Source organism: Peromyscus eremicus, chromosome 2 (genome assembly GCF_949786415.1).
Source record: "Peromyscus eremicus chromosome 2, PerEre_H2_v1, whole genome shotgun sequence".
Lineage (NCBI taxonomy): Eukaryota > Metazoa > Chordata > Mammalia > Rodentia > Cricetidae > Peromyscus > Peromyscus eremicus.
In genome coordinates this window covers 153431875-153450336 of record NC_081417.1, presented here as the reverse complement: position 1 = coordinate 153450336, position 18462 = coordinate 153431875, and the positions used below count along the sequence as shown (strand labels likewise).

The 18462-nt window shown below is 52.5% G+C and overlaps 1 protein-coding gene across 2 annotated transcripts in view; it reads left to right on the top strand.

The window, feature by feature from the left end:
* Kazn (kazrin, periplakin interacting protein) overlaps positions 1–18462 on the top strand; it is a 390355-nt gene that overhangs the window by 333998 nt on the left and 37895 nt on the right. For both annotated transcript variants that reach the window (XM_059255339.1, XM_059255340.1), the window contains exons 3-7: positions 1778–1914; positions 5965–6135; positions 9754–9943; positions 13402–13532; positions 17315–17365. In XM_059255339.1, coding sequence (XP_059111322.1) covers positions 1778–1914; positions 5965–6135; positions 9754–9943; positions 13402–13532; positions 17315–17365 — 680 coding nt within the window. The remainder of the gene's footprint in view (positions 1–1777; positions 1915–5964; positions 6136–9753; positions 9944–13401; positions 13533–17314; positions 17366–18462) is intronic.

Here is an 18462-nt window from a genome sequence, read left to right as displayed (position 1 = left end):
GTTTTCTTTTTTAATATATAAATGAGTTGTGTTAGGCTTTGTGACGAACAACCTAAGAGAAACCATTTTAAAGGAAGGAAGCTTTCCTTTGATTTGTGGTGTTTGGGGTTTCAGTACATGCTTGGCAAGCTTCGTTGTTTTGGGGTCAGCATAAGACAGAAACCTTGGTAGCATGGACATGGCAGAGCCTGCCTGTTCACCTCGAGACAGTAGAGAAGCAGGGGGCCGCAGGAAGTGGCCAGGGCCAACGGGGGCCTGATCTGAGCAACCCACCTCCTCCACCTAGGCCCTGGCTTCCACAGCCCTGCCCACTCCCGATACTCTATTCAGACTGTGAATCCAGCCACTGATGAAGTCAATGCCCTCAGGATCTAATGGCCTCTGAAAATGCCCTCACATACACACCCAGTGTGTGCTCACTAATCTCCCAGACATTTCTCATTGCTATCATGTTGACACTCAAAATCGACCCTCACAGGTGTCTTTAAGAAAAAATAAAAACTTATATGGCTCTGTGTGTGTGTGTGTGTGTGTGTGTGTGTAAATAAGTGTGCATGAGTGCAGTACCCACAGAGGCCAGAAGAGGGCATCAGAAATCCTGCCACTGGAATTGGAGGCAGTTGTGAGCTGCCTGGTGGGTGCTGGGAAATGAACTTCAGTCCTCTCCAAGAGCAGCAAGTGCTCTTAACCGCTGAGCCCTCTCTCTAGCCCCAGCAGTTGTCTTTTTATTGTTGAGTTGTGAGAACTTATTTTTTACATTTTTATTGCATTTAATTGTGTGTGTGTGTGTGTGTGTGTGTGTATCTGTATCTGTGTGTGTCTGTGTCTGTGTTTGTGTGTGTATGTACACACATCACATATACATTACAGGGCACATGTGGAGGTCAGAGGACAGTTTATGGGATTCAGCTCTGTTCTTCCACCATGTGGGTTCTGGTGATTAAACCCAGGTTGTTAGGCTTGACCATGGGTACATTTACCAGCTGAGCCATTTTGCTGGCTTGGGATATGGGGTGTGTGTGTGTGTGTGTGTGTGTGTGTGTGTGTGTGTGTGTGTGTTTACATGTTTTCCAAGATAAGACAGGGTTTCTCCGTGTAGCTTTGACGCCTTTCCTGGAACTCACTCTGTAGACCAGGCTGGCCTCGAACTCACAGCGATCCGCCTGCCTCTGCCTCCTGAGTTCTGGGATTAAAGGCGTGCGCCACCACCGCCCGGCTTGGGATTTATATTTTTATATTATAGATGTCTCTTATTGGATATGAGATTTGCAGGTATTTTCTCCCTTCTGTGGGCTGTCTTTTCCTGTTCTCCATGTCTCCCTGTGGGGCACAGAGTTTTTAATTTGACAGAGTCCAGCCCTGTGTGGCCCATGCTGTTTGGTGTCTTATCTTGTGTGTAATTAACCCCTTACATGTTAGAAATCAGGTGGGCTGACAAGAGAGTCTTGGATGGAACTGAGCTGTTCTGTGGGCTCGGGGGGGGGGGGGGAAGGCTGACCCTGGGGCTCGTTTCAACCTCAGGGTTGCCACCTCCCCTCTTAGGAGCCCCTGTGGCCGCCATGCAGTCTAGCGGGGCTTCCATTGTAGATCGTCAAATCAGTGACAAGAAAGGGCCATTCACACAGCAGGCCTGGGTCCCAATTCTGGGACACTGCAGTGGTGCAGGGGGTCCAGGAGGGACACAGAGTGGGTGAACCCCATTTCCTCACCTGGCCAAAGGCACCCAGAGGATCAGCTAGGGCAGCAGGAGCTAATTGACGCTCTCTCCTGTCTACAGCCATGAAAGCCGACCGGAAGCGCTTAAAGGGAGAGAAGACGGACTTGGTAAGCCAAATGCAGCAGCTGTATGCCACTCTGGAGAGCCGGGAGGAGCAGCTGCGAGACTTCATCCGTAACTATGAGCAGCACCGTAAGGTCAGCTCCGGCCCCTGCCGTCTCCGGCCCCTGCCGTCTCCGGCCCCTGCCCTCCCCACTCAGACATAAACAGTCCTCCTCTCCTCTCTTGACCAAGTACAGTCTCTGCCTTGAATCTCAAAGCACTCTTGGAGACTGCTGTGTGCTTCCAATCTGGACACTCCAAGGAAACCAGCCCAGCTCCCAATTGGGCCCTCTGTCCCTAGGTGGACAGGCCTGGATATTGTGGACTTGGGAATCCAGCTGTTTCAGTTCCCTGCTCCTCTGGGCATACCCTTGAACCTCCCATTCACTCTAGAGCCTCAGTTTCCCCTTCTGTGGAAGGGCAGAACTGTTGTGAGGACCGAGATACTGAGCACTCAGCACCCAGCCCGATGAGCTATGCATCATCCATAACACCATCACAGAAGTGTGCGGAGTCAGCCAGGAGCAGTGGGAGACAGCAGGGCATTCTGCCTGCAGAGAGGGCGCTCAGAAGGCTGCCTGAGGAGGTGGCACAGGAGTTGGGGTCTATATTAATTACTTCCTTTTTCTCGTTGTGACGAAATGCCTGACCAGCGTTTTCATACCAGTTTCATGGGGGAGGGGTTTGTTTTGGAGCCTGGTTGGAAGATAGAATCCATCCCGGTGGGAGAGAGGTCCTGTGGCTGGTCATGTTGCATCTGCAATCAGGAAGCAAAGAGATGATGCTTCACTCACGTTCTCCTTTTTATTCAGTTTGGAGCTCTAGCTCATAGGGTGGTCAGGGTAGGAATTCCCACCTCAGTTAACCCCTTCTAGAAACCCCCTCACAGACCCACCTAGAGACCTATCTCTTAGGTGAGTCTAGACCCTGTCTAATTGACAGTCAAGATTCACCACCCTGGGCTCCGTGGGATGAGGAGGAGCTTGTGGATTGCGTGACTGAGGGATTTGGGTCCACAAAGACTTGTGTAGCGTGTGCAGTAGATGCCTCCAAGGTGTAAGTCAGGCCCCACTCAGGGGCCTTTGTGAGCCACTGTGTTGAGGTGTTTTCACCTACTGTTGTTCAGGTCAGAAAAACTGGGCCAGCGAGATGGCTCAGCGGGTAAAGGCGCTTGCTGCCAAGCCTGATGACCCGAGTTCAATTCCTGGAACTCACCTGATGTGAGGGGAGAACTGGCTTCTGGCCTCCACATAGCATGTGGGCAGGGCTGCTATTGAGTTCATGGACCTGAAAGTAGAAACATTTGGTCATATATGTGTTCCCTGTGTGTCACTGTGTCCCCAATGCCTGGCAGGAACAGCTTGAGGGAAGGACTTATTTAGGCTCACAGTTTCAGACCATCAGGGAGAAGGAGCTGTCAGGGAGTTAATGACAGTGGGAGTGTGTAGTGGCGGGGGCGGGGGGGGGGGGGCGGACTGTAGTGGAGTTAGTGGCAGTGGCAGCATGCGATGGAGGCACTCACATCATGGCTGACCTGGAAACAGTAGAAAGGCTGGAGGAAAGCACACCGGACGCAGAGTGCTGTATCAGGAGCAGAGGCAGCAATGGAACCTTCCAAGGTTCACCTCTAGGGTCCTACTTCTGCCTGCCTGTCCCCACTTCCTGAAGGTGTCACACTCCCCAGAGAGTGCCACCCACTGGGGAAACAAGCCTGCAGAACAGGATCCTGTGACAGGCATTTCTGATTCATACCTAACAGTTCAGCCTGCAGCTTTGGGGACAGAAAGGTTGAGTGGCACTACAATGCTGTGGTGGCAGACAGCACCGTGGGTCCAGCCACGTCTGAGCTGTAGTTAGGGGCCAGTTGGCAGAGGCTGGATTGGAATTGACGCGATTGTCACATGCCTGCTGATGACTCTCGCTGTCACTTCCCCGGCATGCAAATCTCTTCCTCTCGGGTCAAATGGCTCTAAGCACCAGGTCCAGGTGCCACGTGCCTGCTGTGTGTCCAGCTGCTGCCCTCTGTGTGCCTTCAGGGTAGGAAAGCCAGAGGAGTGGCATCTGAATGACCTTTAGTCAATGGCAGCCCAGGCCCACTTTGCAGACAGCAAGATTAAGACACTTAAGGGTCTAGTGACTGATCAAGATCGATTATTCATTTTGTGGTGTTCCAGATGAACTCAGAACCTCCCTTATGTGGGCTAGGCAGGCTGCCTACAACAGGACTGGCACCTCAGCCCTGACTGGGGGATTCGAGGCAGGCTCTCTACCACATACTTAGAGATACTACGTAGAAGCTGAAGCTCTGGTTTTATCTGACACACATGATTTGCATCTTATGTAGGAACCAATGAACAGTATTAATAGAACTCTCTGGATCCCCAGTCACTGGGCTGCAGGCTCTCAACCTCTCGGGGTCCACTGGCTCTAGGACCCCCACAGACCCTAACTGGAGCAGGTGGGCACATCAGGGACTCGAAGCTGCTGACAAACATAGGGCTTGGCCTGACCAGAAAATTCTCAGAATTACGATGTCCCAGAAAACTGTGCCAGAGACACACGCCCTGTCCCCTGAGTGCAGCTGGGGACTGTCCACAAAGCCAGCTGGAGGTGTCCTCATCACAGGCCAGGCAGCCAGATCAGAGCTAGACACAGGGCAATCCTCTGCGGCCACCACCTCACCACCCCTTCTGTCCCCTGTAGCCTCTCTCCACTGCCCACCTCAGGCCCCTAACCTAGCCTGCAAGGCCTTAATTGTCCTAGCCTTGTCCTGCCCTTGTACGGTCCAGCCACCCATAGCCCCTGGGCCCCATCAAGTTTCAGATCGCCAGGGAAGGAGTTCTGTGGGTCTCTTTCCTGCCTCTGTGATCAGCAGCGGGCTGAGGGCATTTCTCCTCTGAGCCTCAGTTTACTCTTCTGTGAAACAGGAATAAATAATTGGAGTCTCTACCTCATGGGTGGGTGTGAAGTTCAAATGCAGGCATGCAGAGCCTGCTGACCTCTCCCTGGGAACAATGTTGTGGAGACATGGCTCCAGTTCTTCAAAACACCTGCAGACCCTTTTCACCTGGCCCAGGGCCCTCCTCTGCTCACAACCAGCAGAACAAGCGAAAACTCAGAGGTGAAAAGGATCCCAAGGGTCCTCGTGGGTCTTTCTCCTAACTCGGGATCACCAGCCAGCTCCCGGAGTGGCATTTACCGAACTCCCAGGGTGGTCAGCTCCACTCTGGATCATACAAACAGCTTTGTCTGGCTGTGTCTGCCTCGGATATCTGTTGGTGGAGTACGGGTCAGGTATGAGGAAGGACTGGCTGGAGAGGGCACTAGGTGGTCACCCTAAGCAGATGATCAAGGAAGGCTTCTTGGAAGAGGAGGTGCAAGTAGGGGTCCTAGGGAGTGAGAAGCTTCGGGGTGAAGCTTCAGATCACAGGGACATCCCAGAATGCATACAGGATGGATGGGGAACAACAGCACCAGGAGCTGGGAATGTGGAGCTGGCAGAGTGATTGCCCAGCGTGTGTGAGGCCCTGGGTTCCATCCCTGGCACCACAGAAACTGGGCCAGCACTTGGGAATTGGAGGCAGGAGAATCAGAAGTTCAGGATTGTCCTCGACCACAGAGAGAGTGGGAGGCTAGCCTGGGCTACATAGAGACCCTGACTCAAAACACAAAATGCCTGACCGGGCAGCATTGTCTCACGCCTTTAATCCCAGCACTAGGGAGGCAGAGGCAAGCGGATCTCTGTGAGTTCGAAGCCAGCCTGGGCTACAGAGCAAGATCCAGGATAGGCACCAAAACTCCACGGAGAACCCCTGTCTCGAAAAAACAACAACAACAAAAACACAAAACACCTTTAAAAAACAAAAAAACTCTTTCATCCCTCATCCCTACTTTTATCAGATCACACTTTGTTTTCCCCACATGAAGTTGTTCCATCCTTGAAAAACGTCATGTTTCGCTCCGCCCCCGTGTTCCCTATAGAGATGTGCCTTCCCCAGGTTTACTCATGGGGAAAGAGCTCTCTAAGGGAGTCCATTCCAGCCGTGTGCGGGGGCTCCCCACCTCCCTGCCCACCCCATGAGCCCTCCACCCCTGTGCCAGCCACCCTGCATCCCGCCCTCCCCTCTCTGTCACCCCCGCCACAGGAGAGCGAAGACGCAGTCAAAGCGCTGGCCAAGGAGAAGGACCTCCTGGAGCGGGAGAAGTGGGAGCTTCGCCGGCAGGCCAAGGAGGCCACGGACCACGCCGCCGCTCTGCGCTCCCAGCTGGACCTCAAGGACAACCGCATGAAGGAGCTGGAGGCCGAGCTAGCCATGGTGAGCTCGCCGTGCACTGGGGTGGCCCCGGCTATTGCCAGAGCTCTGAGGTTGGCAACTGAGGAGCAACCTGGGCCACCCGAGCCCCTGGGGGAGAAGACGGTCATGAGGCTAAGGGAGAGCCGCGGGCCACAGCTCACTCAGGAGTTGCCGATTTCCTCAAGCCCAGGAGCACAGGGACCCTAGGAGGCCTCAAAGGCCTCACCTTGACCACACACTCCCCAAGCAGCTGCTAGAAAGTGGGGAGATGAGAGGACATATTGTGATTCAGAATAATCATAATTGCTTGGGGAAATATCTGGGAAGAGACACACAAAAAATGATAACATCTCTGACTCTAGGATTACAAATGGCAATATCTAGCTATACAATATCTACCTATCTATACATTTATATATGTGTATGTAACATACACCTATATGTGTATCAACTATTTATTTGTGCAGGCTATCTAAAGGCTTTGGTCCAAATGTATTTATAGCAAAATTGTCTTTCTTAGGTCATCAAGTGAAAAAAAGATGGATTTGTTGTTGTTTTCAATAATCTAAAATCACTGGTAGCCGTTGAAACAAGAAGGCATGTTTCAAGGCCTAATTACATTTACGTGTGTGTGTGTGTGTGTGTGTGTGTGTGTGTGTGTGTGTGTGAGAGAGAGAGAGAGAGAGAGAGAGAGAGAGAGAGAGAGAGATCGATCAGAGGACAACTTGTTGGAGTTGGTTCTCTCTTTCTACCATGTGGGTCCTGGGATTGAACTCAGGTCATCAGGCTTGACAGCAAGCCTCTTTACCCAGTGAGCCACCCCCTCCCCTGCCCGCCTTGTGTGACTCTTTAGTCGTGGGATCTATTACCCTGCAGGGTGCCGTCACCAGCTAATGCAGTTACAGACCTCAGTTGGGATGTTTGACCTCTTCGGCCTCCATTCTACGTAGGGATCCCTGCATATGCCCCGTAGGGCTTCGGGGAGGGGATGTAAAGCAATCACAAGGAAACAGCTACCATGGCATCTGTGTATGGTGACAGCAAGATTGCAAAATTAGAGTGAAGCCACCCTGAACAAGGCCGCTGCCTTGTGCTATGCTGACCCCTAGTGGTGAGGCCGTCCAGGCAGGAAGACTGCCTCCACTTTTCTCTTGTTACTTCCTGCAGCCCTGAGCAGGGTGGGTGGGAAAGACCCTGTGTGCCCAGGTCACCCAAGTCCCTGTGGACAGATAGATGAAGCCCATCTTGGTGCTTTGAGCCCTGGCCTCAGTATCTTATGGGTTCCCTGGTGTTCCCTATACTAGGAAGTAGCCCCTCTGGCTTCTGCTCCCAACGTGCAGACACACTCAAGCCTGCTTCGCTCTGACCAAAAACTCTCAGCTCCTCCCCCCACCCCCTTCAGACCCTCTGCTGCTGCAGGCTGGGATCACCATTACAGGAAATATCCTCCTAGAGGCAGAGGGAAGTGCTTTACATGGACCAGTGATGGCTCCATCTCCTCCAGGTGTCCTTCTGACTGCACATCCCCTTCATCACTTGACAGGCTTCAGGCTGTGCTGTGGACAGCCCCAGACCTTTCTGCTCCGAGGTCAAGGCTGACACAGGGAGCCCTCTCCCAGAGCACAAGTCGCAGAGATTGTAGGCAACAGAGCTGCAGTGCCTAGCAGAAGCGCACGGGAATTCTGGGAGGAAGCCAGGACCCACCAGTGTAGTAGGAAGTCAAGGGATGCTCACGTCAGAGCAGCAGAGGTCAAGCTCAGCTCTCTCTGGACTTGGGTCATGCGAGCATATTCATCCAAGCTTAGAAATCCCCAAGAGCTCAATGCTCCAGGTTCGGGGTACTCAAGGGATGATGGAGGCCCAGAGAGGAGAAGTGCGGGGGTGGGGGGTGGGGGTCAGAGCTCAAGAGGAGTTGTATGTAGTGGAAGTGATTAGTCAGACATGCTTTGTCGACTGCTGGTGGGAGATGGTCCACACAACCTGAGTGAACTCATGCCTGCCTCCTCTGCAGCTCACCTCTGCCCAGAGATTTTCTTTCTTTCTCTTCTCTGGAAATCTTTCTCAGAGAGTTCAAGACCTGCATGGACAGCGTGAGAGGCTCTTGGGTCTAGTGCTAAGAGATCTAGACACGGAAGCCCTAAGGGATCTCTCACTTGTCAGGTAGTGATGTTCTACTCCACACAAAGGGCCCACTCCTGACCCAGCCAGAGGTGAGGTCCTTCACCCGGAGGAGAAAGCAGTGGGAATGGGAAGGCATCACGCCTGGGCCTCTTCTTGTGCTGCCCCAAAAGGCTGCTGGTTCTATGGGTTTGTTTGGGCAGTCCTCTCATTCTGTGTATGTGCCTGGGATATTTGCAAAAGGGGAAAGCAGGCCGGGCGGTGGTGGCGCACGCCTTTAATCCCAGCACTCGAGAGGCAGAGCCAGGCGGATCTCTGTGAGTTCGAGGCCAGCCTGGGCTACAGAGAGAGATCCAGAACAGGCACCAAAGTGACACAGAGAAACCCTATCTCAAAAAACTGAAGGTGGGGAGCATGATGGGCCTTTCCCTGTCTCCTTCCCTTCCTCATTAGCCTCCTCTGGCCTGCAGGATCCTGGAGTGCTGTCGTAGAAAACAAGTAACCGAAAGAGTATGCATGATTCCATGTCTAATGCATGCTCCTTTTCTTACCCAACAAACTTAAGATCCTGTCTGATAAAACCCCACTTACCTGGGTGGAATAGAAGATCACTCCAAGCTAAGAGGTCTCTGAGGCAGGACAGAGAGAAGACCTTTGCAGAGGCAATCTCGCTACCCCCAACCCCACATGTCGTGCCATGATTGTGGCAGTACCCCCAATATGGGCCTTGTCCCTTGGAGCCCAGATTATACCAGCCTTCCACCAGCTCACCTCTTCTGAACTAATATTTAGTGTGTGCGTTCTGCATGGCGGCCCACCTTTTCTGTTGCCGACAGATGCTGGATAAGTGTGGTGCGGCTGTCCTGTGCATCATGGGGTGTTTAGCCGCCTTCCTGCCCGTGACCTTCACTTTTCCCAAACTCATCTCAGACCTGCATTTTACAAGCTTTACCCAAGAACATACCCCCTACCCCATGTTCTTAGGCCCGTCACAATCCCGGCTGGGGTCGGGGTGGCTCTCCTGACAAGGTGCTTGCACCTCAAACATGAGGACTGGTGTTCAGTTCTTTAGAACACGTGTTAAAAGGTGGAGACGGGATCCCTGGGACTTGCTAGCCAGCTTCAGTGAGAGACTGTGTTTCAAAGAAAAACAAGGTTCCTGCGAAACAACACCTAACATTGACCTGCAGCCGGCACACACATGCATACACATGTACCCACCAAGAATCCTTGCTTGTCCTTGGAGAACCCAGAAGTGATGAGTGTGTGCTTGCTTCCTTCTCCCCAATACAGGGAGGGGGGTCTCACTTTGCTCTTAATGACAGCTGAAGGGGAGACCCTGGTGAGTGTGGGTGAGACCTATATTACAGGCACATGGCGTGCACCACACGGCTGGTGGCCCACTGGTGTGGAAGTAGAATTCTTGGCTTTCTTGCCATGGTGGTAAGAAGTGCCAGGCAACTGCATGAGAGGTCCCCTCTGCTTACATTTTCTTCTCCCTGTCTCCCGCTTTTGCTCCAGGCCAAGCAGTCCTTAGCCACACTGACCAAGGATGTCCCCAAGCGGCATTCACTCGCCATGCCTGGCGAGACGGTGCTCAATGGCAACCAGGAGTGGGTGGTTCAGGCCGACCTCCCGTTGACTGCCGCCATCCGTCAGAGCCAGCAGACGCTCTACCACTCCCACCCTCCCCACCCCACAGACCGGCAAGGTGAGTCCTGCCCAGCCTGGTCCAGCAATAAGGGAGGGCCCTGGGCCCCGTGGGAAAGGCGGCTCTTGGTTCACACTTCATCAGCCTGGGGCATCACAGGACACTCTCCTAACTCAGCCCACTAAGAGATGGGCTTCAGGTATAGCTGGGTCCGGAGGTTCAACTGTGCCTAAGGAGAAGTAAAACTAATTACCCTGATTGGCCAGCCTGGGTTACATGGCCACCCCTGAACGAATCACAATGTCTAGGAGAGCCAGTGTTCTGATTAGTCGGTCTGGGTCACCCAGGCATCCTTCATCAGGGGAGGGTACTGAGCTCCTTGACTGACAGCCATAGCTAGTCCGTAGATTATATAGAAAAGGTATAAATGTCACACGTGTTTGCTCCAGGTACTTAGCAGAGCACCTGGCATCCATTCCCACTGTCTGTGGTACACACTCCTGCCATCCCCTTGTGCACCAGTGGGAGCCACCGGACTCTCTTAAGGGTTCCTCTAGGGGCTGTAGTAAAGCTGACCCTCCAGCTGCTCACACAAGGCCACAGACAACTGCACAGGTCCTGGGCTGCCTGTAGCGGAGCGTGTAGGGTAAGGCAGTTGAACCTCAGAGAGAGGGTCACAGGCACAGGGTTCACACTGCTGAGACCATACCCTGGCTCTGCCACTTTCAAAGGATGTGACCTCTGACCCGATACAAGGGTCATCTGTTCCTTTGGTATGAGGGATGCTGGATTCTTAATGCACAGCATGTGTTATGTGTCTGTTTGCTGATCCCCCGCCCCAGGACTGCCAGAAAGGTAAAGTGTACAGAATTCTCAAGTCAGGGCCTTGGTAAATATTAGCTGCCCCTTCCTGTCAGCACTGACAGGGGATACACAGGGCTTCAGACCCCCTTCTGTAAACAGACTCTGAGCCTGCCTCCACTGAATGGAGAAGACAGGAGCTGCTCTTTGCTGACCTAAGCAAGAATACTCCCGTGTCCCCCCCCACCCCCCACCCCGATGCCCTGGGGGATCTGCAGGCCTTTGAAGCTATGTCAGAACTGAAGACCTTATCAAACATAAGTTCAGCTCTGCCCCTAGGCAGGGATGCTGAGCCTGGTCAGGGGTAGCTACCTGGTCAGTCCCAAGATCCAGGTGTGCAGGTGGCCCTCCAGCCTCTGGTCCGCCTTGATGGCAGGAGGCAGAGGTGCTGGTAAAGGTGCGTGGGCAGTGTATGCAACAATTCAGGAATTAATGGAATGGTGTTGCTTTGGGCCACTGCTCCTGTGGCTCCAGGCCTTGCCTTGGTGGGGCTGACCAGGAGTTGTGGTTAGCCAGGCCACGGGGTCCACCGTCCGGGCCCTTCCTCCTCTGCAGCCCCCTTGGAGCTTTTGATTAAACATGTCTTCTCAGACGCTTCCAGGCCCTCTCTCTGGCCTTTCCCCCGGCTCGTCTGTGATTCTGTAACTCGGTATTTACCTGATGGGGGTCACCCACCCCCACACCAGGCCATTGCTGGGAAGGCATTTGGTACACGGCTCCTTTCCCCTTTCCTGCTGCGCACACCACAGTAAGCGTGCGTCTCACGCCTGCTACTCTGCAGAGGGGCTGTCCCCAGCATTGTTCCTGTCTGCTTTGTGTTGCTGGGGTGAGCTCCATGACAGAAGAAACTCGGAGAGGAAAGGGTTGTTCCATCTGAGAGCTTCCAGCTTCATGTTGAGCAGTCAGGGCAGGAACTCAAGGCAGGAACCTGGAGGCAGGGATGGAAGCAGAGACCATGGAGGAAAGCTGCTCCCTGGCTTGCTCCTCATGGCTTGCTCAGCCTGCTTCCTTATTACCACCCAGCCCAGGGGTGGCACCACCCACAGAGCCAGGCCCTTCCACATCAATCATCATTCAAAAAAATGATGCCCCCACACACTTGCCTACAGGCCAATCTGAAAGAGGCAATTTCTCAGTTGAGACTCCTTCCCAGGTGACTCTAGCTTGTGTCAAGTTGGCACAAAAAAACAAGCAGCACAGGCAACTCCATGGTTCAGATAATTGAATTGGCTCAGAGAGGGTGAGAAGCATGCCCAGGACTGTACCACCTGTAAAGGAACTCACCTAGATTAGAACTGATTCAGAGCGGCCAACCAGCAGCTTTCCCATTGGGCCACACGGTCATTGGTAACAAGGACTGTCTGTCAGAAATGCTTGCATAGAGTGGATGCCCAGGTAGCAATGTACCCTCTGTGTGGTGCTGGCACTGACCTGTGGGAGAGATGTGCAGTAGGGCCCAGTGGGCTTCTTAGCTATGGCTTCTGGGCAAGACCTTTGAGTCCACCACAGTTTATTAAGCGCCTCCAAAGAGCCAGACACTGAAAGCCCAGGAAGTGAATGCATGTAAGGACCACATGGTGTACTCATCACCAGACAGGCAATGCATGTGTAAAGTCTGGCAATAAGACCGGCAAAGGGAACTGGGAGAGTGACTCACTTGGTAAAGTTCCGGATGCAGAAGCATGAGGATTTGAGTTCAGTCCTCAGAGGTAAGAAGCTGGGCATGGCAGTGCGCACCAGTAATCCCAACCCTAAGGAAGCAAAGACTGAAGGGTCCCAGGGTTCACTGGCCAGCCAGTCTAGGTGATTCAGTGAGCTACAGGTTCCGTGAGAGAGCCTGTCTCCAAAAATAAGGTAGAGAGGGTTGGAGGGATGGCTCAGCAGTTAAGATCAATGGCTGTTCTTGCAGAGAACCTGGGTTCAGTTCCCAGCATCCACACAGAGGCTCACCACCTGTGACTCCAGTTCCACGGGGGTTTGATGCCCTCTTCTGGCCCCCACGGGTACTGCACAGACATGGTGCACATACACACAAGCAAGCATACAACATACACATAAATAAAGGTGAATTTTAAAAAGGGGAGAGTGATAGAGAAAGACATCTGTCAATCTTTGGCCTCCATGTGCACGCACAAGTGTCTCAGGGAGTGAGTGACTGAGCCCTGGCTGCTGAAGTGCACAGGGTTTACACACACCAGGCTTCATAGATCAGGAGGAGGAGTGTAATCTGGCTTCACTGTGAGGAGTGGAGGCAGGGAGGCTACCCTGGTCTTCAAGGGAACAGATGGCAGTTGACATGGGCTAGGAGAGCAGATGGACTTGGCTGTGTTTCACAGACTGGGGAAAGAAAGGAGTTGGCAGTGGCCTGCAGGGTTCTTGTCTGGAACTCTGCTGTTGAGCTGTGGTTAGGGTTACATAGCCATTCAGGTGCGACTTCGTAGGCCCTCACCTCCCAGGTGAGGAGGGGCTGAGCTGGATCGGAAGGAAGGGGGAGGGTCTCCCCAGCAGCCACCCCAAGAACAAGCAGGTCTGTGGTGCAGAAGGGAAGAGCTGGCCACCACACTCACCTTCGCTGACTCAGCGTCGTTGTCCATCCAATGGGTGTATCGGGTTGTCTTTCCTGTGTCGCACACTCACCAGCTGTCCCTGTTTTCCAGCGGTCAGGGTGAGCCCCTGCCACTCAAGGCAGCCTTCCGTCATCTCCGATGCATCTGCTGCTGAAGGTGACCGGTCATCGACCCCGAGCGACATCAACTCCCCACGACACCGGACGCACTCCCTCTGCAACGTAAGGCCAGCAGCAGCAGGGCCTGGGCGCTTGGGCCCTGCCCAGAAATGGCGGGGCCACGGGGTGGGATAAAGATGTGCCCGCTCTTTCCTCTCGTCCACCCAGGGAACGCTGTGGCGAAGGCATTTCCCGTTCTGTTCTTTCCTTTTGCGAGAAGCGGTGGATGTGGGGAGAGAAAGAAATGAGGCCTGTTTCCTCCTGTGTCCGGGAGGGTGAGGAGGGCCTGCGCAGCCTGGAACCCCGCCCGGTGCACCCCATCTTGGGCCCTCTCTGGGACCTTGGGCCTGACTACAGGACCACCTGTCCCCTGTAGCACCCGCTCACATCTTTCACCCTGGAATGAAACGGATGGCTGTGTTTTCATTTTAAGACTCCAGTAGTTGGGGACATGTTTGTCCTCTGCAGAGAGGTCCTGTGAATTGGTCTTACTTTTTTAGTTAAAAACATTTGTAATTGAGTGCTGACCCCAGCAGCTAAGAGGCGTGATTCCTCCAGGTGGGCTCTCTTAGTCCACTTTTCATGTACTGTAACAGAATGACTGAGGCTGGGAAACTGATAAAGGAAATGATTCCTGCCAGGCTCTACTTGTAAAGGTGCCATTACTTCCCATATCAGCACACTGGGAACAAGGGTTCCAATACAACAAACCTTTGGAAGACTCTCTGAAACCCTAGCCACTCCACTGCAGGCTCCATGCTGATGGCCCCGGCATCAGTGGATGGCTGAAAACCATGTCAGCCTCCAAGAGGCGTGGAAGGTCAGAGGTGGGGACCACTTGGAATTTTTGTCCCATAAACATAGTTGATAACCCAGAGGGCTTCCCTGCCATGTCCTAATGACAGAGATGCCACACCCAAGTATCTTCAGATGCCTAAGAAGACGTTTTCCTTCTTTCTGATTTATTTTTTTATTTTTATTTTATATGCATGAGTGTTCTGCCTGCATGTGTGTGTCAGTATACCACCGTGTGTGTGCATGGTCCCATGGAGGCCAGGAGAGGGCATCAGATTCCCCTGGAACTGGAGTTCCAGGTGGTTTGTGAGCCACCACATGGGTGCCAGGAACTAAACCCAGGTCCTCTCCAAGAGTAGCAAGTGCCCTTAACCACTGAGCCATCTCACCAGCCCCAGGAGGCATTTTCAGAAACTCAAGTTACTATTGCTTTATTAACCAACAGAACTTGCTAACTTTGTGATTATTTATTCAGGATACTTAGGAGAGGGACGTGCTATGAGAACCCATAAACAAGTCCGTAAGGTTATAAAAAACAGCGACTTTCCTGGGTACAAGTGAGGGGACCTTTTTCCCCGTCCACAGTAAGCTTGAAAAGTGCTTATTATTAAAGTGGCTTCGACTACAAGGGCTGAGGAGAGGGCTCAGTTGTTGAAGTGTGTGCTGGGCAAACATGGAAAGTAGAGGAAAGTCCCCAGAATCCACATAAAGAGGCCAGGCGCAGTGGTGTGCACTTGTAATCCCAACCCTGAGGAGGTGGAGACAGGAGGGTCCCTGGGCCTTCCTGGCCAGCCAGCCCTGTCTTACTCAGTGAGCTCAGGCCCGTGAAAGACCCTGTCCCAGAATACAGTGAGTGGCTCCTGAGGAATGACGCTAAGGTTGGCCTCTGGGCTACACGCACACTCACATACTCACATAAACCCACATGTGCGTACACACATACACAAAACCACAAAGACTAAACTTGAAAGAGGCACTCCAGCCTGCTTGGGTGGCCTTGGGATTACTGGCCCAGAGGCTACACATTGCCCATGGCAGGGCTAGGGTCCCTTCTTTTCCAGAGGCTGTGACCGGAGCAGTGTGACTTCTCTTGTCCACAGTCTTGGGGATGAGGCTGACAGACCAAGAGAGCAAGGAAGACCACTCCAAGGTCTCTGTCACCCATTTTTCAGCTGAAAGGATCATAGTGGAGAGTGCCCTACCCCTACCACGCAGGTGCAGATTCTCGGTCTTTAGCAGACACTCTTTGGCAGATGCGCACACCCCCAAACAGGAGCACCTTCCTAAGAGCCATGCTGACCTTCTCCTGGTGACCTCAGGGACAGAATATTGCTGACAGATCCACCCACAGAAGGACTCCCAGAACTGCATTTGACACAGACCAGCCTCTTCCCAGCCTCAGCACGTACCTGCTGCCTGAGGCATCTTATACATATTTAGAAAAGACACTACTTCACAAAGGGGCTGTCGCAGCTGCCTGCAGAGTCGATTTTTGTTTGCACACCTTGAGTCTGGACCACAGTCTGGACTGCCGTTTGACAGATCTCTCCAAACCCCCTTTAGTCCCCATCTCAGCAGTTGTGCACATAGGTAAGTTAAAAAGCCAGAAAACGGCTCCAGGTAGCGCTCTGTCCGAAGGGATCTGACCTGGTACCAATAAAATCAACACAGACTGAACTAAAGAACACCTCACACTCTGACCACTAAGTAGAGCAGAAATGAGGACTCAGTACAGGGAAATTGGATGGCTTTTTTGTTTGTTTGTTTGTTTGTTTGTTTGTTTGTTTGTTGTTTGTGGTTTGGTTTGGTTTGGTTTGGTTTGGTTTTCCAGACAGGGTTTCTCTGTGTAACAGTCCTGGCTGTCCTGGAACTCACTCTGTAGACCAGGCTGGCCTCAAACTCACTGAGATATGCCTGCCTCTACCTCCCAAGTGCTGGGATTAAAGGCATGTCTCACCACCACCCGGAGGGGAGATTGGATGTTAAGAGACATTCATTGGTCTGTTTATTTCTTCATGGGCAATTCTGTGCCTGCAATTCCAGAAAAAACCACCAGGAGTCTCCCTAGTAATGCCTTTTGTAATCTCAATGGGCTGTCTGCTCCCAGATAGGGCAGACATGATTCACAGATGTAGTAAAAACTTTTACACATTCGCAGGCTATTAAGAGTCCCTTTCCTACCCATTTGGAACATAGTTGGCAACCCATGGAAATGTCCTACCTACTGGAACATAGTTGACGACCCATGGAAATCTCTTCCCTACCCACAGGCTATCTGATGTTCCCAAGAAAGAATTTTAAAAGAGTCTGGACCTGTGTGAGCAGGTTCCCAGGCAGTCAGGACCCAGTGTGTACTTGCTGTGACACCCTGCCTGGAAAAAGCATAGAGCTAGGAAAAATCGGGCACCCCAAATTTGAGTCCCAACTCTATTTGTTATTAGCTCTGTAAGAGATTGTTGGTGGAGCCCTGCTTATACCTGCACCCTACTAACAGTTCCTGGCAGCCCCTCCACAAAAGAAGGGAGTTGGTTGTGGGTTTCAGGGTATTTTAGTGACCATGTGGTCTCCTGAGTCAATTATTTAATTTGTTGTTATACTTTTTTTTCTTTTCCTTTTCAGTGAATAGAACATAGGGCTTGCTATCGAGCATCTATCACCGACCTCAACCCCCTCCCACTTAGGTGCTTTTTCCATTAAAGTTGATGTCTTTATTTAAAAAAAAAAAAATACTTAATTGAACACATGGACCAATTAAGGCAGGAACTTAAGCCTCAAAGGGTTAAGGGTTGAAAGGCCAGAGCATGCAGGAGAGCCCGTCAGGTCCCCTGACTTGATGTCTGATGAGCCCCAGGCCCATCAGTCAGCTCTGTGGAAGTACCAGAGGGTAAGGATCTCCACTGTGAGGGCAGGGCAGCCCTGGAGGAGTTGGTGGCTTCCTTCCAGGGAAGACACCACCGTCCCCACCCCCACCCCGTCCCCATCCTCGTGGGTCACCTGTGCTGTCATGTGTCACGTGTCCGCCACTTCATCTTCTTCTCCTTTGGCTACAGGGCGACAGTCCCGGCCCAGTTCAGAAGAGCCTGCACAGTCCTATTGTACAGGTGGGTATAGCTTCCCTGGCTGCCCTCCCTCCACCCCAGCTTGACCCTCTTCTGTAGACAGATTTTCCTTTGGGTCGCCAGCTCACAAATAACGACATGGAGACTTATTATTATGAAAGCTCGGCCTTAGCTTAGGCTTGTTCCTAACTAGTTCTTACAGCCTAAATTAACCCATATTTTTTAATCTATGTTCTTTCGTGCGGCTCACTTACCTTTACTTTGTACTGCCCATCCTGCTTCCGCCGCGTCTGGCTGGCAACTCCACCTTTCTTCCTCTCTGAGCCCTCTCCCCAGAAGTCCCACCTAACCTCCTCCTGCCTAAAGGAATGTCCCCCAACACTCTTCCAGCCTTGTTGCTCTGAACCTTCAGTTACCAGATGCCAGTTTTGAACTCCCAAGACAGAGAGGAATTGAACCCCTCTGAGTCACATGGGCGCTGGCACCCCGAGCCAGGTTGGCATGCTCTCTGCCTGACCTATAGCCCACTGTGTACACCACACATCCTGTATCCTACTGCTGTGGTCCAGCCTCCTTCCTTGCATCAATGCCTCTGAATTACCGTTCGCTTCATTCTTTAAAGGTGAACCACAGACAGTGGGCACTTTGGGCCCCCGGCTGCTGCCAAGTCTACCCCCTTTCTTGTTGTCAGTGTGAGAAAGATGCACAGGGAAGAACTTGAGGGCAGCATCTCTCATGTTGTGATGTTTCCCATTTTCTGGCTCTGCACCATCCATCTGCTCTCAGCAGGTGCTACCCCAAATCCCCAGTTACGAGATCATTGTCAGAGCTCCTAGCCTGGCCTTGTTCCGCATTCGGCATGTGTTGATGCGTCAGGCAGTGGTCAGGTTCATGGGTATGTTCCTTCAGTCTGCACACTTAAGTGACAGTAATAGTCCAAGCAGCTGGAGCAACTCCAACATGGTGGTCAAGCCAGGATCCATCCTAAGTGTCTTTCTTCGCCTTACATCAGCGATATACTCGGGACAGTCTTGAGTGGGTTCTGGTACTGTCAATGAGAGGCTTTTAAACTAACCTCAGTTTGCCCAGAGGACAAGGGACAGACTCCTAGGATTCCAGCCCCAGAGAACAGCTTCTTA